This window comes from Protomyctophum parallelum, assembly GCF_964188405.1.
Source record: "Protomyctophum parallelum genome assembly, chromosome: 23".
NCBI lineage: Eukaryota > Metazoa > Chordata > Actinopteri > Myctophiformes > Myctophidae > Protomyctophum > Protomyctophum parallelum.
Genome location: NC_139715.1, coordinates 8,332,027 through 8,355,147, shown reverse-complemented (window position 1 = coordinate 8,355,147; position 23,121 = coordinate 8,332,027). Strand labels below are relative to the sequence as shown.

Below are 23,121 nucleotides of genomic sequence, written 5' to 3'. Positions count from 1 at the left end.
GAATGGGGGTTTGGTGGGCGGGTTGTCAAACACGGAGATATCGACCCCTGCAGGAGCTGGTAGAAACACGCAGTTCAAACGTTGGTTTCTGCTGTAGCACTTCAAAGGAAAGGGAGGATATCTGCCACGTTCCTGGAGGATACATTCCCCCATTCCACCATGATGGTCCATGTTCTCCTTCGCCTTGTGATGTCTCTCTCTCTCTCTCTCTCTCTCTCTTTTAATCCCCAACACTGGCTTCCAGCTGAGGGAAATTAAATGCCTCCTTTTTGATGGCGAGCGGCGCGCTTTGCTCGCACACACACACACGCACACACGCGCACACACACACGCACACACACTCACCATGCTGCTTTTCATCATGTAGTGAGCTGGTAGTGGTGGTGTAAGAAGTAGCCTACAACTGAACTCAGATTATTATTGGTTTTACTTTAAGTAAAAGTACCCATACACAATGCTTACTGTAAATCGCTCTGGATTAAGAGCGTCTGCTAAATCAAATACCTAAATTGTAGAACAAACTCTGCATGTCTAGGCTCTAAACTGACATCGGAGTTATCTCTGTACTTTGGAACGCTTTTAACCCCATCTATACCAAAGTCTTTAACCGCTTAGACCTCTATGCCTAGTGAAACGGACCTGAGTTAAACTGTACTTTCGTGTGCATTCATTTTCAGCCTACAGTACACCAAGTCTCTTCACCAAAAATAGCAGATCTACAAGCTCACGGCACGTTGTGAGCTTGTAGATCTGTGATTCATGGTGAATGCCCCCCCCCCAGAATAGGAATGCGGAGCCTTGGTTAAACGCCAATTATATGTTATTTTCAATCTGTCCTAAAAATAAATATTCTCTAGTATGTGTCTTAGTGGTAAAGATTTACATTATTGAAAAAAAATGGGGTATGATGTTGGTAGACCCGAAACCCCGTTGACCTCAGGATACATCACTGAGGATACGTCCCAGGTGCATCCATGCGATGTATTTTTAGTTAATATGACAAAAGTTGCTAAATAAAGTAACAATGTAATTCAGGGATGGAAAAAGTTATTTACAGTAGAGTTCTCAAACTCTGCCCGAACCCGACCAGGCCCGACCCGACCCGACATTTTAGGGCCGGGCCGGGCCTAAAATGTATGCTAATCAGTAGGGCCGGGCCGGGCCTGGGGCTCCATGAAAATATATATATATATATTGAATTTGTTTAGATTAATAAAAGTAATAGTTCTGTTCTGTCTGTTTGTGTATTTATCTATTATGAAGATGGTGCTGACTGGCGTTCACTTTTACTCTGTGTAGAGTCCTCAAATTCTGCACAAACCCGACCAGGCCCGACCTGACATTTTAGGGCCGGGTCGGGCCTAAAATGGGGATATACTGTACATAATGGTAACTTATTTTTCGCTGTCCCCTATTTCTCTCTGAAATTATGCCTCTGAGGAGAGGAGAGACGAGACGAGATAGAGAGAGTGCTCAGGAACACTGTTGTCATGGCTGCTATCTGATTGAAGCTCGGGCGCATTGGGGTCAGTCGTATATCCTCTGTCTTCATAATTCATAGCAAGTGCTTCATCATCTCAAGGACACTGGCAGAGGGAAATGGAACACGGTTTTTATACTTGAGTAAAAGTAGCAATACCACAAAAAGAGTACTGTATTCAAGGAAAGTACTGTATTGAGGAAAAGAACAAAAACATTGGCATCAAAATATACTTTAAGTTCCAAAATTATATGCAACATTTTACACACGTTACACAAAAAAAGGCTATTTTCAAATCCTTTGCCTCTTTCTCAGGTAATATTTCACAATTTGGCCAATGTTTGAAGTACAGTACATGAGTAAATGTACTTTCCGCCAGTGCACTTGAGTACAGTACAAGAGTGAATGTCGTTCATCCGCCAGTCAGTACTCACTGTGAACATGACAGCTAGGCTGTGATACCTGCTGCAGAGCGCTCGGTTCGTCTCACGATGGCTGACAAGACGAGGCTACATCATGTGACGAGATGAGTAGGCTTGTGTTGAGACGACGACGTTAGCCATTCCAATTATTAACCCATTTTGGGCGGGAACCCCTTTTGGTGTTTTAAGCATTCCGCTCTACTTTAGCTATTGAAAAATAGCAGATCTACAAGCTCATAGCGCTACGAGCTTGTAGGTCTAATTTTCTTTTTTTATTGTGAATATGTGGCGCAAACCTTTGAATATATATTATTTCAGAGCGAAGGTTTTTAAATCAAATCTTTGCTTCTGGGAGGTCCCTGGAACTACATATTTTCAGATGGGGTCGGCGACCAATTACATTATCATTTTTGGGGTCCTTGACATGAAATATTGAGCACCACTGAAACATAGGTATTTGAAGCCCGACACACACCGTCTGCGACCGTCGCGCGTACCGCCGCGGCACAGTATTGCCGCGCGCCATAGCCGCACGGCAACACCAACAGGACGTGGCGCGCTACCACGTGGCTGGGGAGTTTTGTTGACTATATTCCATTGCCACGCCCACGGATAGCCAGGTGGAGGCCGCGCGGCAACGCCTGGAAAATAGAACAGCGGTGCATCGGCGCGGCAGGCGAGGCGTGACCGCCGTGCGGCGACGCAGCCGGTGTGTGGTGGGCTTTAGAAAACTGTCAGGATTTAGAAGACATTTTTAAAAGAGTTTTTTAGAGTTTCATTAGCTGGTGCATAGCAGCAGCTAATCTTCCTGGGGTCCACACAGAACATAAAAACATGGCATTCGACATTAATGACATTACAGGACAAAAAAACTAAAAAGGACATTTTTTTTTGGGAAAACTGTCAGGATTTAGAAGACATTTTAAAAAATTCGACGTCAGGCCTAAATGGGTTAAAGCACTCTGACACCGTCGGCCGGCCGACCACCACTCTGACAATGTGATTAAAATGAGAGCCGCTGTTTCACATCATGCATGAGTAATGGGCTGGGAGGACAGGCATCCAGAGCACTATTTCAGACAATGTGATTCTGTGTTATGTACTGTATACTGTCTTAATATGGTTTAACCCGGTGGTTCAAACTCTTTCAGCTCCAGCCGAGACCACAAAAAGATACGTTTGGTGTCTGTCTCCACCCGGAGACCCAAACTTAGAGAAATAATATTATGAATTAACCACTTTAAGCCCTATTTGAATAGCCAAACTACAAGCTCACACAGATTTCCAGATTTTGTTTTGGTTGAAAATGTCTGAAATGTCTTTGTTACAATTCAGTTTACAATTTTTCTTTTGAAGTGTCGTAAAACTAAAACCAATAGGACACAATAAAAGGTTAAAACTAAGTTTAAACTATTCTAGTGAAGCATAAAAATGAGCTTGAACCCCCTACTCTTAGCGCCCCTACTTTGGAATTGGATGATCTACAAGTGGTGTACCTGTAGGTTAAAAGAAAAATAACCCAATAAGTCTAACAAGGCATCTTTAAAGTGTGATTAAACATTAAATTGTTTATTTAGGTCTGTACATAACATGTCACACCAGCTGCACCCCTTTTTGGAGGCAAGTCAGTCTAATTGGGCGAGAAAACCATTGAAATGGCATGCCAACCTGAATATAAACTTTTCCAGAATATTTAACCCAATTTACAGGCTTATCATTCAGCACAATAATGAGTCTCTTACTCCAGACAGGCAGTGTAGAATATGTCCTATCCTAAGGGCACATGATCACACTGCAGCACGTTGTGAGCTTGTAGATCTGTTATTTCTGTCAAGTCCGGTACACATTAGGCTGCAATCACAGAGCCCTTGATGAATTCCAGGACTGGAAAATGCTTACAGTATATTTCCAGGAATTTCATAACCGTGTGAACCATGTACAGTTAGTCACATTTACCATGGTGCTGCTCAGTCTACCCAGTGTTCTCCCCTCAGATTGAGACCTTCCTCGCACAGTGACCGCAGGGTGCTCAGTCCATCCACTGTTCTCCCCTCAGATTGAGACCTTCCTCGCACGGTGACCGCATGGTGCTCAGCCCATCCACTGCTCTCTCTTCAGGAACCTCACGGCGTCGTCGAAGCCTTCCTCGCACAGCGAGCGCATGCGGACGGGCGACGGAGGGAACAGGGCCTGGTTCAGACGACCAAGGTTGTCTTTGGAAAACTGAGTGGGGAACAAAACGGAGTAAAAGAGAAGCACAGAAGGTATTATTATGAAACTACTATTTTCATCCTCTTTTAACCCATTCTGACCTGAGATCAGATTCATACGAGGTTTCCGCCGGACACACACTGGTCCTGATGAACCCATTCTGACCTGAGATCAGATTCTAAAAATGTCAGTCGTTCTTCGATATTTCAAAAAATAGCAGACCTACAAGCTCGTATCGCGCCACTCGGTGGCGCGATATGAGCTTGTAGATCTGCTATTTTTAAATAGCTAAAGCATAACCTGATGCTGACACCAAAATGGGTGCCCGTTCAGAATGGGTTAAATTGTGTCATCTTTTGATAGCCCCAAACGATAAAAAAAACAAAAAAAGGTTTCTGAAACGTGTTTGACAGTAAATTGGCTATTTCCTTTGCCAAGCAACTATAGTGTGGATTTTGGTGTTTATTTCAGATAACTGGTAGTCACGATGCAAACAATACTTTTTATTATTATTATTATTACCAACGTTTTGAAAAAGGCAATTTGTTTGCCGAAATGTTGGTAACCCCAATAAGTATCTTTTGCATCGCGACTACGAGCTGTCTATTTTCAAGTTTGTCTCCCGTGGTCAGCACCTCCCTACTATTGGTGTGCGCTCCTACCTTTTTGTTTGCTATTTCAGATAACAAAATGTTTATTTATTTATTTTCGTTTGCAAATTTCAAGTTGGTTATTTCCATCGGTTTTAGTTAACTATAATGACCATGGACTAACACACTGCACTCACCATAACGTCTATGTTTGGCAGTCTGAGGTGCAGGTTGGTGCGTCCACTACACTCACCTTAACCCATTCTGAACGGGCACCCATTTTGGTGTCAGCATCATGTTATGCTTTAGCTATTTAAAAATAGCAGATCTACAAGCTCATATCGCGCCACCGAGTGGCGCGATACGAGCTTGTAGGTCTGCTATTTTTGAAAAATCGAAGAGCGACTGACATTTTTAGAATCTGATCTCAGGTCAGAATGGGTTCATCAGGACCAGTGTGTTTCCGGCGGAAACCTCGTATGAATCTGATCTCAGGTCAGAATGGGATAACGGTCATGTTTGGCAGTCTGAGGTGCAGGTTGGTGCGTCCACTACACTCACCATAACGGTCATGTTTGGCAGTCTGAGGTGCAGGTTGGTGAGTCCTCTACACTCACCATAACGGTCATGTTTGGCAGTCTGAGGTGCAGGTTGGTGAGTCCCCTACACTCACCATAACGTCTGTTTGGCAGACTGAGGTGCAGGTTGGTGAGTCCACTACACTCACCATAACGTCTGTTTGGCAGTCTGAGGTGCAGGTTGGTGAGTCCACTACACTCACCATAACGTCTGTTTGGCAGTCTGAGGTGCAGGTTGGTGAGTCCACTACACTCACCATAACGGTCATGTTTGGCAGTCTGAGGTGCAGGTTGGTGAGTCCACTACACTCACCATAACGTCTATGTTTGGCAGTCTGAGGTGCAGGTTGGTGAGTCCACTACACTCACCATAACGTCTATGTTTGGCAGTCTGAGGTGCAGGTTGGTGAGTCCACTACACTCACCATAACGGTCATGTTTGGCAGTCTGAGGTGCAGGTCGGCGCGTCCACTACACTCACCATAACGTCTGTTTGGCAGTCTGAGGTGCAGGTTGGTGAGTCCACTACACTCACCATAACGTCTGTTTGGCAGTCTGAGGTGCAGGTTGGTGAGTCCACTACACTCACCATAACGTCTGTTTGGCAGTCTGAGGGGCAGGTTGGTGAGTCCACTACACTCACCATAACGGTCATGTTTGGCAGACTAAGGTGCAGGTTGGTGAGTCCACTACACTCACCATAACGTCTGTTTGGCAGTCTGAGGTGCAGGTTGGTGAGTCCACTACACTCACCATAACGTCTGTTTGGCAGTCTGAGGTGCAGGTTGGTGAGTCCACTACACTCACCATAACGTCTGTTTGGCAGTCTGAGGTGCAGGTCGGCGCGTCCACTACACTCACCATAACGTCTGTTTGGCAGTCTGAGGTGCAGGTTGGTGAGTCCACTACACTCACCATAACGGTCATGTTTGGCAGACTGAGGTGCAGGTTGGTGAGTCCACTACACTCACCATAACGGTCATGTTTGGCAGACTGAGGTGCAGGTTGGTGAGTCCACTACACTCACCATAACGTCTGTTTGGCAGTCTGAGGTGCAGGTTGGTGAGTCCACTACACTCACCATAACGTCTGTTTGGCAGTCTGAGGTGCAAGTTGGCGCGTCCACTACACTCACCATAACGTCTGTTTGGCAGTCTGAGGTGCAGGTTGGCACGTCCACTACACTCACTATAACGGTCATGTTTGGCAGACTGAGGTGCAGGTTGGTGAGTCCACTACACTCACCATAACGTCATGTTTGGCAGTCTTGAGGTGCAGGTTGGTGAGTCCACTACACTCACCATAACGTCTGTTTGGCAGTCAGAGGTGCAGGTTGGTGAGTCCACTACACTCACCATAACGTCTGTTTGGCAGACTGAGGTGCAGGTTGGTGAGTCCACTACACTCACCATAACGTCTGTTTGGCAGTCTGAGGTGCAGGTTGGTGAGTCCACTACACTCACCATAACGTCTGTTTGGCAGTCTGAGGTGCAGGTTGGTGAGTCCACTACACTCACCATAACGGTCATGTTTGGCAGTCTGAGGTGCAGGTTGGTGAGTCCACTACACTCACCATAACGGTCATGTTTGGCAGTCTGAGGTGCAGGTTGGTGAGTCCACTACACTCACCATAACGTCTATGTTTGGCAGTCTGAGGTGCAGGTTGGTGAGTCCACTACACTCACCATAACGGTCATGTTTGGCAGTCTGAGGTGCAGGTCGGCGCGTCCACTACACTCACCATAACGTCTGTTTGGCAGTCTGAGGTGCAGGTTGGTGAGTCCACTACACTCACCATAACGTCTGTTTGGCAGTCTGAGGTGCAGGTTGGTGAGTCCACTACACTCACCATAACGTCTGTTTGGCAGTCTGAGGGGCAGGTTGGTGAGTCCACTACACTCACCATAACGGTCATGTTTGGCAGACTGAGGTGCAGGTTGGTGAGTCCACTACACTCACCATAACGTCTGTTTGGCAGTCTGAGGTGCAGGTTGGTGAGTCCACTACACTCACCATAACGTCTGTTTGGCAGTCTGAGGTGCAGGTTGGTGAGTCCACTACACTCACCATAACGTCTGTTTGGCAGCCTGAGGTGCAGGTTGGTGAGTCCACTACACTCACCATAACGGTCATGTTTGGCAGTCTGAGGTGCAGGTTGGTGAGTCCACTACACTCACCATAACGTCTGTTTGGCAGTCTGAGGTGCAGGTTGGTGAGTCCACTACACTCACCATAACGGTCATGTTTGGCAGTCTGAGGTGCAGGTTGGTGAGTCCACTACACTCACCATAACGGTCATGTTTGGCAGACTGAGGTGCAGGTTGGTGAGTCCCCTACACTCACCATAACGTCTGTTTGGCAGTCTGAGGTGCAGGTTGGTGAGTCCACTACACTCACCATAACGTCTGTTTGGCAGTCTGAGGGGCAGGTTGGTGAGTCCACTACACTCACCATAACGGTCATGTTTGGCAGACTGAGGTGCAGGTTGGTGAGTCCACTACACTCACCATAACGTCTGTTTGGCAGTCTGAGGTGCAGGTTGGTGAGTCCACTACACTCACCATAACGTCTGTTTGGCAGTCTGAGGTGCAGGTTGGTGAGTCCACTACACTCACCATAACGTCTGTTTGGCAGCCTGAGGTGCAGGTTGGTGAGTCCACTACACTCACCATAACGGTCATGTTTGGCAGTCTGAGGTGCAGGTTGGTGAGTCCACTACACTCACCATAACGTCTGTTTGGCAGTCTGAGGTGCAGGTTGGTGAGTCCACTACACTCACCATAACGGTCATGTTTGGCAGACTGAGGTGCAGGTTGGTGAGTCCTCTACACTCACCATAACGTCTGTTTGGCAGTCTGAGGTGCAGGTTGGTGAGTCCACTACACTCACCATAACGGTCATGTTTGGCAGTCTGAGGTGCAGGTTGGTGAGTCCACTACACTCACCATAACGGTCATGTTTGGCAGACTGAGGTGCAGGTTGGTGAGTCCACTACACTCACCATAACGTCTATGTTTGGCAGTCTGAGGTGCAGGTTGGTGAGTCCACTACACTCACCATAACGGTCATGTTTGGCAGTCTGAGGTGCAGGTTGGTGAGTCCACTACACTCACCATAACGGTCATGTTTGGCAGTCTGAGGTGCAGGTTGGTGAGTCCACTACACTCACCATAACGGTCATGTTTGGCAGTCTGAGGTGCAGGTTGGTGCGTCCTCGGTGCTCGGGGCAGACGTCCTGCGGACCACTGAAGGGTGACACGGTGATGGTCCGTCCCACGGGCAGGATGGGCAGACTGTCTGTGAAGCCTCCGTCAATCCATGTCTGGACAGAAACAAAGCAAATAAATAACGGTAGTGGGGTCGCACACCACCAAGACTTCAGTGCAAAATATTTATTTCATTTTTGAACGGGGACAAACGTCTCGGCTATCCAGCCTTCATCAGTGTGAAATGCATGTGTGCGACCCACTACCGTTATTTATTTGATATGTTTTGAACGGGTAACGCACCTAAAGTCAGAGCGCGGTGGTCACATGAAGTGGACAGAAACAAACTCACAGCGTATATCATCTGGTACAAAGTGTACTTTTTGACCCATTAAAACCTGGAAAACATCTGTCATTTTAGATTAACGACTTTTAACCATTATTTTATACTTTATATTTTATACTTTTATACTGTACCAATAGAGCTTGCAGATGACTATTTTCGGACATGCAATCGTTTCCACCCGAATATACGATGGAGAATTATTATTTTTTCATTATTTCGTTGCGCATGACATATTTTGTGCAACCAAGCCGGTGTTTTTCCAGGATTATCATGTGAACACAAACCGCACAGTAAAACAACCAATGTGAACACAAACCGCACAGTAAAACAACCAATGAACAAACAGGATTATCATGTGAACACAAACCGCACAGTAAAACAACCAATGGGATTATCATGTGAACACAAACCGCACAATAAAACAACCGATGTCAATTCATACATTTTGAACTATTTTGGACAAAAAAAAATGCAATGTGGAAAATAACTTTAAAATCCATTACCTGTCCTTGGAACTCTATGGGTCTGAATCCAGCATAGATGGGCACAAAACTACTGGCCAGCAGTGCCTTAGAAAGAAAAGAGAAGAAAAGCAACATTACTCCTGCAATAATGATAATAATAATGAACATTTAATAAGTCGGCACCTAAGTGATGCATTCATAGACTCATGTATTTTAAAAATGAAATTGCAGTGTGAAATAAAACATTATGCAATTTCACTCTGAAGGCCTTTGGATAAAAGGTACATTTTAAAAGGTGATTTAAAATAAGACATTTTTCTGCAGATCAAGGGGAAAACAACAAGGGACATAAAGTAATAATAAACATTTAACCACTGAGCTGTGCAGTAAAATAAACACACAGGGTTTATAAGTCACTTAAGGCTTGTTGTTCTGTAAAGTCGCTTGTATAAATATCGCTAGTTGCGGGGGTAACAGGATAGGTGGGCACTGGGACATCTGGCACCTCCATGTAAAATCTATTTTGTTCATAATTTGGAAGATGTTTTTTTTTGTAAAGTAAAGTATACATGCTTAAACATTTGACAAATAAGGTCTAAAAGTTCTACAAATACCGACAAAACCTCTATATCCAGTCATTTTGAGACGTAAACAACAAGTTGAACTTGAAGGATAAATTTAAGTCTGATAATGATGTACCACTTTGGATTACTTTTTGACAAAATAGCCATTTTTACATCAAGGCGACGTTCCTCCGCCTATCGCCTGCTATCGCCTGTAGTCGCCGGGTCCCATAGACAAATAATGCACTTCCGGAAGATTTGACTGTCTGTCGCCTGCTGTTAAAACACACTGTTAGTGACTCTGAACCCCTAATTTACAGGTTGGTATCTTGCATGGTTTCCGGTGTTTGAATGTATGTGTGAATGGGTGAATGTAATGCACCATTTGCCATATTAACCGCCCCATCTGAAAATATTTTGTGCCAGGGACCGCCGTGGCGCCCTACCCAATTTGCGCTGTTAAAATGTTTTTAAAAATACTCCAACATTTGTCACCCTTTTAACCCCAAGATTTCATTTTTTGGAAATAGCAGATCTACAAGCTCACAATGTGTCGTGGGCATGTAGATATGCTATTTTAAAGTAGCCAATGTATGTATAGGTTGCTCATAACAAGGCCTATTAATAGTCACTTCTTTTGGGCCTGTTTTCATAGACCTAGTTGCTTATTTTCTCTCGCAAAATCTAACAAACGAGGGGACAGTTCTGGCCTGGTCCTATATCGTATATACCCTTATGAGCTCGTCCCTGGAGGCAAAGCGAGATACGATGGCATTCTTGCCGCTCCTGGAGTGTGTGAGGGAGACGTGCAGGCGGTCAGTGGCCAGGCTGTGGGCATCGGCGGGCAGAATCTCCTCTAGGTGCTCCCTGGAGAGAGAGAGAGACGGAACCGAGGCGAACAGATGGTCGTTTGTCAGGTTTTTTTCCTTTTTTTCTTTAATAACAGTCCCGCCGGGGCGTCCTAAACGGAACGCTCTTCAGGGTGACGTGTAATTATTGGACAATCTGCCAGCCCCAGACCGACCGTAGAACACGGAAGATGCTGATCTGATGTTTGTAACTGGGACGCACCTGAGCTGTTGTACCACTTTCCACACCAAAGAGTGCGGTGCATTTTGGAGAGAAAAGCCTCAGTTATACTCGGGTTCAATGTTGCGTTGGTTGTGTGTCATATTGTGCACACAATTTCACAAAAATAGCAGATCTACGCGATGCATTATGAGCTTGCAGATCGGCAGTGTTCAGTGCACAACTATCAACTCTGGTTAAAAACTATAGCAGATTTAAAAGATGGCATGCAGGCTAATTAAGCAACACAGCTGCACCAGTGCCCAGAGCATCGACAGTAGTCAACGGTAGTGTCAGTGCACACTGACACACCATATAACACACCCATGATTAGTTTAATTTAATTTATTTGCACATCACGGCGTACTATAAGGTCAGCCTTATGCAGCCTACCGTGGTTTACTTTTGATGTAGTTTTGAATCTGAATTGGGGAGGGAACTAAACTACAAAACCAGGCTATAGAGTAGTCGGTGTTTCCCAACGTTTGAGCTCAAGACCCAAAGGTGAATTAAGACGTTTGTGAAAATAGCAGATCTACAAGCTCATAGCATGCATGGGTCCCGACCCACTGTAGGGTAGGGTTGTCTTACCGCAGCGTGAGCATGAAGTCGTAGCCTGGCGTGACGGCTCCGAGCCTCTGTCTCCTCACCTCGTCTGCAAACCTGTAGGTGAACTCTTTACACAGCTGTGAGGGAAAGACCAGAACACCTGCAGGTGACTATGGGTATAGTAGGCCTGTTGCAATTATTACATTATTACACAAATGTGTTGCGATGCGACACATTGTGGGCTTGTAAATCTGCTATTAAAAAAAAAAACATTTGAAAAATTGAGATGGGACATTCTGCTTTTACTTTTGGTACTGTACTTTAAGAACATTTTGATGCCAATATGTTTGTAATTCCGGGTACTTGTAACAGTATTTCTATATGGCAGGATTTAACTATATTGCAGTATTGATACTTTTACTTACTAAATGGAGTACTTTTCCCACCACTGGTATGGGCAGATTGAGTTGAGCCACACACAGGGCCCCATCTTGCCCTTACCCCTTATGCTTAAACGTATTTAACCCATTCTGACCGGGCACCCATTTTGGTGTCGGCATCATGTTATGCTTTAGCTATTTAAAAATAGCAGATCTACAAGCTCATATCGCGCCACCGAGTGGCGCGATACGAGCTTGTAGGTCTGCTATTTTTGAAAAAAATCGAAGAACGACTGACATTTTTTAGAATCTGATCTCAGGTCAGAATGGGTTCATCAGGACCAGTGTGTGTCCGGCGGAAACCTCGTATGAATCTGATCTCAGGTCAGAATGGGTTAATAGCCATATTTATGGCTAAGGGATAAGGCGGCGCACAAACCCCTCAGTGTTTGGGTACCTCTAACTTGTGTGTGTGCGGAGCCGTGACCACCAGCGCTGCCACCAGGGAGCCAGCGGAGGCTCCCGCACAGGCCCGCAGCGCCCCCTGCAGCCGGGCCCCGTGGCGGAGGATGGCCCCCACCGCGCCCAGCTGGTAGATGCCAAGGAAGCCACACGCTGCGAAGGAAAGGTTGACCACCGGCATGCTGCATCCACTGTCACTGAGCACACGGAGAGGAGAGGACATGGTGATATGATAATATCATACCCGGCCTAAACCATCTCTACCGACCTCGCGCCGACCACTCTGTGCTGCGGTTCTTGTAATCTTTATTTTGTTTTACTGAGAATAAGGTTAGAAATAAGTTTAGGGTTAGGCATAAGTTAAGAATAAGGTTAGGTTTAACCGTTTAAGCATAATTGACTTAGGTTACTTTAGGAATACCAGGCCGCACAGTTCCGCCGGCTGTATGCCCGGGGCGAGTTGGTAAACGGGTGACTCGTCTGGTATTCGTAGCCACATTGTACAGTATATGCAGACAGTATACACACATTTGACATAGCACAAAAAACAATAACAAGATTACATACATTACATATCCCATGACAAGACAAGAGCAATGTCCACGGCTTAGCTTACCCCTGGCCAAACTCCTGATTAAGCCTCAGACAAAGGACCTCTTTAGTCTGACCTTATTGTATGCCGGGGGACACTGGGTTGAATAGTCTGACCTTATTGTATGCCGGGACACTGGGTTGAATTGGGTTGACTAACACTAAAAGACTAAAACATTCTTTTTTATCAGGAGGCCCCCACATTACTTGATATCATGACGATACTGTGGGAGTGTGGGGACGTCTAAACCTTTCACAGAATATGTACACAATAATATTATTAATTATTATAAAAAATATTAATTAATATATTAATGAGTGTGTTTGTAGATTCAGAAAGTTATCACTTTGACTTACTGTATACCAGCAGAAAGACAACTCTAACGTACAGTATCATATATTACAAAAAATAATATATCTGTCTCATATATCGCATTATCAATGTGCATTATCAATAAACGGCACTAAGCAGTAATAGCAGTAATAAAAGTCTTACTGTCTTATTAAGGTAACTTGATATCTAGACTAGAGCCAAACCAATGGGCTATCATGTTAATAATGACTGAATAACCTTCTAATCTGGTCCTATATGCCATGATGTTAGAACAAAATGAACGTACAAATACACTCCATGAACCCATCAAAACGTTAACAGTACACGTTATGTTAAGTTTAACAAGCAGCATTAGAAGAACAGTATAATATTACCTCGTTCATCTATGTTAAATCATAATATACCACATGTGTTACTCATGTCCATGTAAACATAGCTGGTGCCTGGTGTCCGTCAGACTTGTCAGTGGTGAAGCAGGCGGTAACCTAGGCAACCACCTTACCAGCCAATCGCATGCTGCTCACCGCCCGGCCGGGCTGTGGGATGGTTCGCCGGCCTGTGCATGTGACTTCAGCAGTGATTTCAAAATAAAAGCTTTCGGCTGCTTTTGACAAAAAAAAAACCAAAAATATATATTCAATGCAGAGACGAGTGATTTAATTGGTCACAGGCCAGGCCACGGTCTATATAGTTTACTTTACTTTATTAGTTGTAACTTTTACTACAACAATGAATGAGCTATTAATTGCAGTATTGATACTTTTACTTAAGTAAAACATTGAAATAGTTTTTCCACCACATGTCTGACGACGCTGAGTGAAGTGGTTTCACTGGTTTGCCCCGTAGCCTCCCTCCTGGGCCTGACGTACGTATAGGCCTAACTTCAATCAAAACACAGGTGGGATAATAGATAATGAAACGGGTGAATTAATTATACAGGAAGGTGCAATGGTGAAAGAAGAGGAATGCTAAACAGAAAAGTAAAGGCCATGGTGCGGAGAAAGAGGTAAAACAATAAAAAAAATGTCTGGATCTGGAGGCTGGTGTGGGAAAAATGTTTAAATCTAAGATGTTGGTCTCTGAAAAGAGTTGCTTGGTATGGTAGCGGTGCTAGACCTATAATAACAATAACTGTAATATTAATAATAGTAAATACTACTACTACTACTACTACTAACTACTACTAAAAATAATAATGTTAGCTGGGGCATGTTGAGCCAGCCAGTCTGTGCATGAGAAGCCTATTGTATAGGCCTATTGTCTGAGGATGAAGATGATGAGCAGACAGAGAAGAATGGGATGCAAATGATGTAAAAAGTGTTTCCCCACCTGTTGCTATTTCTTCCTACAAAGCTATAAATTATAAAACCTGCTCACTGACTGACTGCTTATCACCTAACAATGGACTCTTTTTAACAGTACCGGTGCCTTGTTGCATATGGAGCACAGGATGACAGGAACATGATGCTACGGATGCTCATTCAATAAGGTAGGACATTAAAGCAAATTGTTTACTTTTCTATTCTATTCTGCTTTGGTGTTTTGTGTGTGTGTGGGGTGGGGGGTGGGGGGGGGTGCATGTGTGAGCAACAGTGCGTGCGCGCACATGTGGGGGAGCTGCATAGGCCTGCGCCTGAAACAATAAGCAGGTTTGTTTGTACTGTAACAAGTGTAGAATACTTAAACTCACTGTGAGGATATTGACGAGATTATTTAGATGTTTCTTTTCTCAAAGGGATCACGCTGTGCTCTCTGTACAGGAAGAGATGAGTCGTACTTGTAAACTTGTATAAAAAATTAAAAAAAATACTGTGATGAGTGGGAAAGAATTGCACAGAGGTTGAAAGGCTGTTTGAGAGGAGAGAACGCCTGAGGTGTTGGACGGGGGAGTTAAGCTGTAGTTACGGGAATTAATTCTCATGTGGAACGCTTGCTTTAACCCAGTAAGACCTATAGCTGCATGAGACTGATTCTACAAAAGGTCTTCTAAAAACAGTTTTTGGAAAAACTCATAGGCTATATCATAATATTATAGGTTCTCAAACCTGAAGGACCCCCACAATTATAGTATGTATTTGGCTGCCAACTCCCCACCTCAAGATATTTTGTTTCAGGGATCCCCCAGATGCAAAATTTGAGTTAAAATGTTGCTTAAAATATGTGTGTATATATATATACTGTGTGTGTGTGTGTGTGTGTGTGTGTGTGTGTGTGTGTGTGTGTGTGTGTGTGTGTGTGTGTGTGTGTGTGTGTGTGTGTGTGTGTGTGTGTGTGTGTGTGTGTGTGTACATGTGTGTATATATATATATACACTATAAGTATAGCCTATGTATGTAGATATTCTAAGATTTTCACATTTCTTTCCAAATCAGCAGATCTACAACTCTTATAGTGGCCAAATATCAATTTGGGGGGTCCTTGACATTAAAAAGTTTGCGAACTACTGCGCTATATGGTTCAGGGGATCTTTGCATTCTGACCGGGCACCCATTTTGGTGTCAGCATCATGTTATGCTTTAGCTATTGAAAAATAGCAGATCTACAAGCTCATGGCGCGATACGAGCTTGTAGGTCTGCTATTTTTTGAAAAATCGAAGAGCGACTGACATTTTTAGAATCTGATCTCAGGTCAGAATGGGTTCATCAGACCAGTGTGTGTCCGGCGGAAACCTCGTATGAATCTGATCTCAGGTCAGAATGGGTTATAAGAACAACTCAACCCATGTGTGCACTGTGCATGTACTGGTTGCAGGCAGAGTGCCCTTATGATGTGTATACGTGTTCCACTGAATAATTAGCAGTGTGTACGGATTGCATAATTAGCTCTGTGTGATCAGTGTGTGTTCGGAGGGGGGGGGGGGGGGGGGGGGTTAACGAACGCTGCAGCTAATTAACGCCTGTTTCACAGTCATCAGCATTTCTCGCCCCCGGCTCCGATCAATGGCATTAACCAGTAGGACATCCTCTTGTCTTTGACAAGATAGGCCTAAACGCTGGAATGTCCTGCACGTCAATTTTCTGCAGGATTTCCCTCTGGAAAAAAATATCAATCATCCTTTGCAAACTGCACTTTGGGTTCTGGGAGACATCAGGCGGGACTGCACTCCCTCGCTTTGCAGTGGTGTAAAGTAACTAAGTGCATTTGCTCAATACTCTACTTACAATTTTGAGGTATACTTATTTTACCTGAGTATTTCCAAATTGTCATTACTTTTACAAATAGGCAAATACTGTACTTTTTATTTGAACAAGTTGAGTTACCAGTTACTTTGGTATACAAGCCACTTCTTATCACTTGACGGGGTAGTTTCCCCGGTTGGACACACCGTGTGGAAGGAATACTTTATTCCAACCAGTTGAAAGTTCCTTTCCCCTCCGTCAGGCGCCCCGGCTGACCAGAGATTACTGCATGTTTTTTGTGAGGGTACCTACCCTAGGGGACACAGGGAGAACACACAGAAAGGCCCTTTCGCCATCCCCACCTAGGGTTAGGGCAGCGGTCCCCAAACCTTTTTGGCCATGCACCTCCTGTTACCTCCTGACCTAGCTGACGCACCCCCCAACGCAAGTCTTGTTGTTGAATAGAGGAAGGGAGCACTGCCGTGGTCCTTTGTTTGTTGAACTGAATACAGGTGCTCGTTGGCGAAAATAAAAATAAAGAAGAGGATCCAAGGCACTCTGTTCCAGTGTGGTGAAAAAAGCCTTTATTGTAAGTTAAGGCATGGCAAAGATCATTACACAAAAAGGGAGGACCAACGTGTTTCGGCAAGCGACCTTCATCAGGGTCCCAAGTCTTGTTGTATTTGGCCGAAAATGATATATATTTTTTATATGATTCTGGCAAATACTCACATTATGTCACTGCACTGCAGCTGCATCTAAAATGTTGCCATTTGTGCTAAACACCACGAAACCGCCATTACCCTTCATGTCACCCACCCTCTCTAGAGGGCGTTCGCGCACCACAAGGGGTGCAGGCACCACAGTTTGGGAACCCCTGTGTTAGAGTATGACAGTGAGTACTTTCTCCAGCAGTGTTGCTTTGATGCCATATACAGTACGTGCAGGAATTGTAATTGAAAACACCCAAAATGCCTGGTGGGCCTGTCCTATCCTGGTTATAATCAATGTGTTTTTTTGTTACGTATTAGTTGGGACTACGCATCTGTGACTGCTCACTGCCTCCTTAGAGACATTGTTTTGCCCTCCAGCGAAACAGCCTTGAAAATGCTGTCCTGAGGGCTGTGGGTAGTGTTGCCATTTCTGCTTATTAGGCATTTGACTCGATCCACAGAGGCACGATGATGAAGATCCTTAAGGCCTACGGTGTCCCTCCCAACTTACTCCAGGCAATAGACACCTGTATGCAGGAACAAGGGCCAAGGTGGTGACCCCAGATGGCAACAGTAAGGAGTTTGACATCTTGGCTGGGGTACTGCAAGGGCACACCCTAGCCCCCTTCCTCTTCGTCATAGTCCTGGACTACGCGTTAAGGAAGGCCATCAATGGACGAGAGCAGGACCTTGGCCTCACCATAACACCAAGGAGGTCGAGACGACACCCAACAGTAGCCCTGACGGACCTGGACACAGATGACATCATCATCATCATCGCTTCTTCTATGCAACGGTAGTCTGTTCTCCTATACTGCAGTGAAAGCTGGACCCTGAAGCCAACCCTGCAGAAGTCGCTAGACGAGTGCTACACCAGAATGCTGCGAGCAGCACTCAACATCAGTAAGAGCACACATGTCACCAACACAAATCGATATGATGGCATGCCAAGGGTGAGCCAGAAAATGGCAGCCTCCAGCCAGACACTGCCAAAGACACCAAGGGCTGCCAGCCAGCAAACTAGTGCTGCATGTGGGAACCTGCACACATAGGCACCGGTCACGAGGACGTCCCACATTAACATAAGTGGATGTACTCCAGAACGACGCAGGAGCACAAAGCACCAACGAGCTGGCCAGATGTATGGAGAACCAGGATGACTGGAAGCAACGATGGAGGGCTCGTCTGAGGACGACCTAGAGAGATATTAAAGCGACTTTTCTGTTTTACTTTGTATTGTTTGCTTGTTGTTTCTAAAGTGTTTAGTTGCTTATTTTGGGCTTGCCGTCAAGAATCTGTGGTTCCCAAACATTGTCGACGACCCCCACATTTATATGCATTTAGCTACAGAGACCTCCATCTGAACTTTTTTTTGTGCCCCCCCCCCCCCTTCCCCACACACACACACACACACACAGACACAAAAGAAGAGCATCTGCATTAATTCAAGGCTTCATGGTGTTTGTAATTTATAGCAAATATTCCCACTTTCCGCCAGCTGCAATGGATATAGAGCCACATGGCAGTGGCACGCTTCACTCACTAACGAGACAATTCGCCGCACAATTCAGAGAGGGATTTTTGAGCTTTTATTTTTGGAGCCAAGTCTAAATATTTAATCGGGATGAAAGAAGACATAATATAAAAAAAGGTGTGTGTGTGTGTGTGTGTGTGTGTGTGTGTGTGTGTGTGTGTGTGTGTGTGTGTGTGTGTGTGTGTGTGTGTGTGTGTGTGTGTGTGTGTGTGTGTGTGTGTGTGTGTGTGTGTGTGTGTGTGTGTGTGTGTGTGTGTGTGTGTGTGTGTGTGTGTGTGTGCGTGCGACAGTGCGTGCGTGCGCATGGGGGAGTGTAGTTTGTAACTATATAGCTCGGAGGTTCAGCTACGCAGCAATAATTCATGAACGGCTCTATTTGATGTTTTATGAATTAATTCTGAGCATGAATGCAGAAAACTCATATCTATTTATTTTTATTAATATTTTTCCATCCACTGATTAATACTCTATCAGGGGTCTTCAACATGGTGTCTGTGTGGTACCCCTAGGGGTCCTCAGAGAGGGGGGGCCGCCAAATCTTTGTGTGATAGGAATTTAATTATTTTTTAGTTTTTTACATTAACCACTTTAACCCTCGCATCCCTGTATTTTGGGGAGGGGGCATTAGCCGTAAGAGCCGCCTGCAACGTGTGGTGAGCTTGTAGATCGGCTATTTTCGGGGGAAGAGAGGTTTGGTGTACAGGAAATAAATAGCAGAGCAAGTACATACATTTGTAAACTCTGCACAATGAGTATACGTTTTACTTTTGGTACTTTAAGTACATTTTGATACCAACACTTTTGTACTTTTTGTACTTTTTACTTGTATTTCTACATTTCTGTATTGATACTTTTACGTAAAGAATGTGAGTCTCTTTTTCTCCAGCACTGGTGATATTTGACCAGGAGTATCTATGGTTATCAGTGCCATTCACAGAGGACGTGCAAATTTTGTCCAACCCCGAAAAAATACGTTCGATCAGCTCCCCCTATTTCTCTTCCCAGAAACCCTTGTTCTCCCTTTCCCCCTGAAAAGTGATTGAGTTTCGCCTGCAGGCCGGGCTGGGCCGTGCCAGCGCCCTAAATGTGATACGAGAACACTTATTGTTTTCTCCAGCACGTCCGTCTGAACATCCGTTCCCAGAATCGCAACAATTTCAGGGTTCTTTCGCTCTTCAGAGCCATATATACTCTTGTCAGGCAGAAGCCTCTTATCTCCATACTCCATACCTTTTTCATATCAAAGTCCATTATATTTATTCATCATTTGAGCCACAGACCACCATTTGAGGAGATTTAGCCTCTCAGACCCAAGACTTAGAATATTGTGTTGTCGTTGGATACAATTTAGTCCACAATTCCATAATGTAGCCTATTGATGTTGGGTTCATAGGAGAGATAACAGGCAAACATTGACCAAAATAACAATTTGTCTACATTCTCTAATTGTGTAAACTTCTTGTGAATTCAGTAATGCAGACGTTCTTGAGAGCGTAAAATGAAACCAATGGACCCACACCTATATCTATATAAGGGTCCATTTGGTTACCAACTCTTCCATCATTTAGCTGGGGACCACCTGGAACCCCCTCAAGGACCAGTGGTTGAGAACCCCTGGCGTAAATGAACGGGCAGCTTCATCGCATAAAAGCATCAAAAGTAGCAGATCCACAAGCTTCGCACTGTGTTTCGAGCTTTGCGGATCTGCTACTTTATCAGAATTCTAATAAAAAAAAAACTAAAGTGTGGGACAAAAATGAGGTTTCCGCCCGACAGAGACGATATCCAATGTTTGCCCGTCAATAGTCTGCCCTCCATTCTCCGAGGAGATTTTACAAACAGTTGGAGGGCGGGGGGGGGTTCTTTTTTTGTCTTTTTATTGCTTTTATTATCCGTTTGTTACGTATGTTAATACAAAATGATTTATTGTTGCGACCAAAGGTCGCAGTTATTGCGACCAAAGAGCGCAGTTAACTATGAAACCTTTGCGTTTTTTGTCACGTCACGTCACTCAATCTGTCACTCACAATCGGCACTCACAACACTATGACATCATCAGGGATGATATCTAGTTGTCTAGCAGTCAGCATATATGCAGAACATGAAGAACCATGAAAAACAACAGTGGGGCAACTCACTTTTAAATGCTCACAATTCGTAGTACGTTTACTTTTAAAAGTACTGTATACTTAAGGAGGATTTGAGGATTTCTTTACTTGAGTATTTCCATTTTCCATTACTTTTACTTCTAACTTAGGTCTTCAGACAAAGGTTTTCTCATTATCCCCGCCACTAAGCTGTGAACCAAAGGAGATCGAGCTTTCGAATTTGTTGCACCTACGCTGTGGAATGATTTACCTTGAGAAACGCTGTGTCTGTTGAGATCTTTAAGAAGCTAACTGAAAACGCATTTGTACCGCAAACATTTTGGCTTGCACCAGTGATTTCTATGTATTTTATCTATTTCTAGGTACTGTCTTTGCTGCTCTGTTTTCTTATTTCATTGTTGGTTTATTTTTTATTGAGATGTCCTTGTTTTATACTCGAGTCAATTTAGAATTCCGGACTTTTACTTGATTGATTTTGATTGCCTTGGCTTAAGTAAAACATGGGAGTACTTTTTGCACGACGGACTGCACTCACATTCAAACAATAATTGTGACGATGCGGGTGCTGGATATAAAAGATAAATGAATAAACTGACTAGAGGGTCACTGTCTTCATTCTAACTTTATTAGAGGCAGAGAGACATTGAGGTGGAAACGGTGTGTGTTTTTCCTCTAATCAAGTTTCCTTGTAAGACTCTGCATCGTTTCCTCAGTCATCGGTGTGTGTGAATGTAATGCACAATCTATGTAAAGCGCTTTGGATAAGCTCTATATAAATGCACTATTTACCATAACTAAAGTTGTCAAATAATTGTAGTGGAGTAAAAAGTACAATATTTGACTGAGATGTATACAGTAGTGGAGTAAAAGTATAGAAAATCAGCCTGGAAATTAGAGAGATTTTGGTTCTTCAAACATAAGGTGCACGCAGCACAGGCAGGGGCCTTTTTGATTGCGTTCTGGGAGGTTCCACATGCAGCAGAATGAGGATTCATTTAATTTAACGATTGTTTTACCCGAGGCTTGTGCAAAGGCAGTACTGTATTCTCCCTCGCACTCTCCCACCCACGACAAAGATGATTATTCAGCTGTGCACCAAGCCATATTAAACTAGATTCATCCCATGACAACGGGGTGGACTCGGCGAATATAAATGTAGTAAAATGAGGATTCTCTATACAGCTTGGCAAGTATTTAAATGTATTGTCAGGGAGAGACAGAGAGATCCAGACAGATAGACAGACACACAGAGAGAGACATACCATACCAAAGCCAAAATCTCTATAGATATATGCCTCATTGGCCGCTGCAGGTCGTCGGAGCCATGTGTGTCGACGACAGGGCGGAACAATTTACACTCTGCAGCGGAAGTGCGGAAGGCACGCTACGCCGCACTGCCACTCAAGTGACTACTGGCCAATCGCAGCACATCTTTTCCGGGTTTTGTCAGACCCAAACATCCGCTCTGTGACGCACCACTCATGCTTCCGTTATGCTTCGCAAGGAATCTCTGGAAAGCTTTGCCACCATTGTCTATGGTGCTATAGCCATGTCCTGCTTCTGTGACGAACGCGGAAGTTTTTGACCTCCACGGAGGCACACCGTCTCAAGCTAACTTTAGCTTGATACTTATATCCCGATATAGGCACAGAATCATAAATCATATTTTGGTGGGAGCGTTTGTAAAGAGCCACTCAAAGTAGCTACGAGAGAGAGAGAGAGAGAGAGAGAGAGATGTGTTTGGCCTGTAAGGTTGAAGGACCTTGGGGGGATGATGATTGGGTTGTCAACGGAAGCAGGATTCAGGAAAGTTGCCATTTATCACCAGAAAGGATGGAACCTATAATGTTAACTTATAGGTGGTACTGTTAGTAACATGAAAATCAACTGTAAAAACGTGATATATTTTTTCCATATCTCCCACCCCTATAGCCCCCCGTTCATACTTTGCGAAAAATAGCAGATCTACTAGCTCACAACACGTTGTGAGCTTGCAGATCTCGTTGTTTTCCGCACCCCGGCTGGCACTGGGTTTGTTGATCAGTCTGGCTGATAAAAATATGTGTGCACTGGGGGAATTGTTGACGTGTGTTCTTCTCGCTGGCACGGGGGGGGGGGGGGGGGGGGGGGGGGGGGGGTGCATACGTGCGTGCGTGCGTGCGTGCGTTACTATGTTGGCTTACATCTGAGTTATCTGACGCTGAGGCACTTGACCAGCTGGCAGAGGGAATACAAGGGGGGGAAAGGATGCAGTGGAGTACTTGACACGGCCAGGTGGGGGAGCAGGAGCTCTGCGACACAGTTGTTCCGCTCTGCTTCCACAGCTGCTGCTGCTGTTGCTTATGGGAATGTGGTTATTAGTCAGCTGCTGCCTAGCATAACCCAAAGAACCTTGCACTGAA

General features: G+C 44.6%; 1 protein-coding gene across 1 annotated transcript; it reads right to left on the bottom strand.

Annotated features, from left to right (window-relative positions):
• Positions 1-3,443: 3,443 nt before the first annotated feature.
• On the bottom strand, positions 3,444-13,698 carry pnpla4 (patatin-like phospholipase domain containing 4). The gene is made up of 7 exons (XM_083759097.1): positions 13,619-13,698; positions 12,315-12,516; positions 11,520-11,614; positions 10,592-10,727; positions 9,337-9,402; positions 8,451-8,603; positions 3,444-4,125 (listed from the first exon to the last, which is right to left on the bottom strand). Exons 2-7 carry the CDS (start codon positions 12,498-12,500, stop codon positions 3,994-3,996), a joined length of 768 nt encoding a protein of 255 aa, XP_083615223.1. The 5' UTR covers positions 12,501-12,516; positions 13,619-13,698; the 3' UTR covers positions 3,444-3,993.
• Between the last annotated feature and the right edge of the window lie 9,423 nt (positions 13,699-23,121).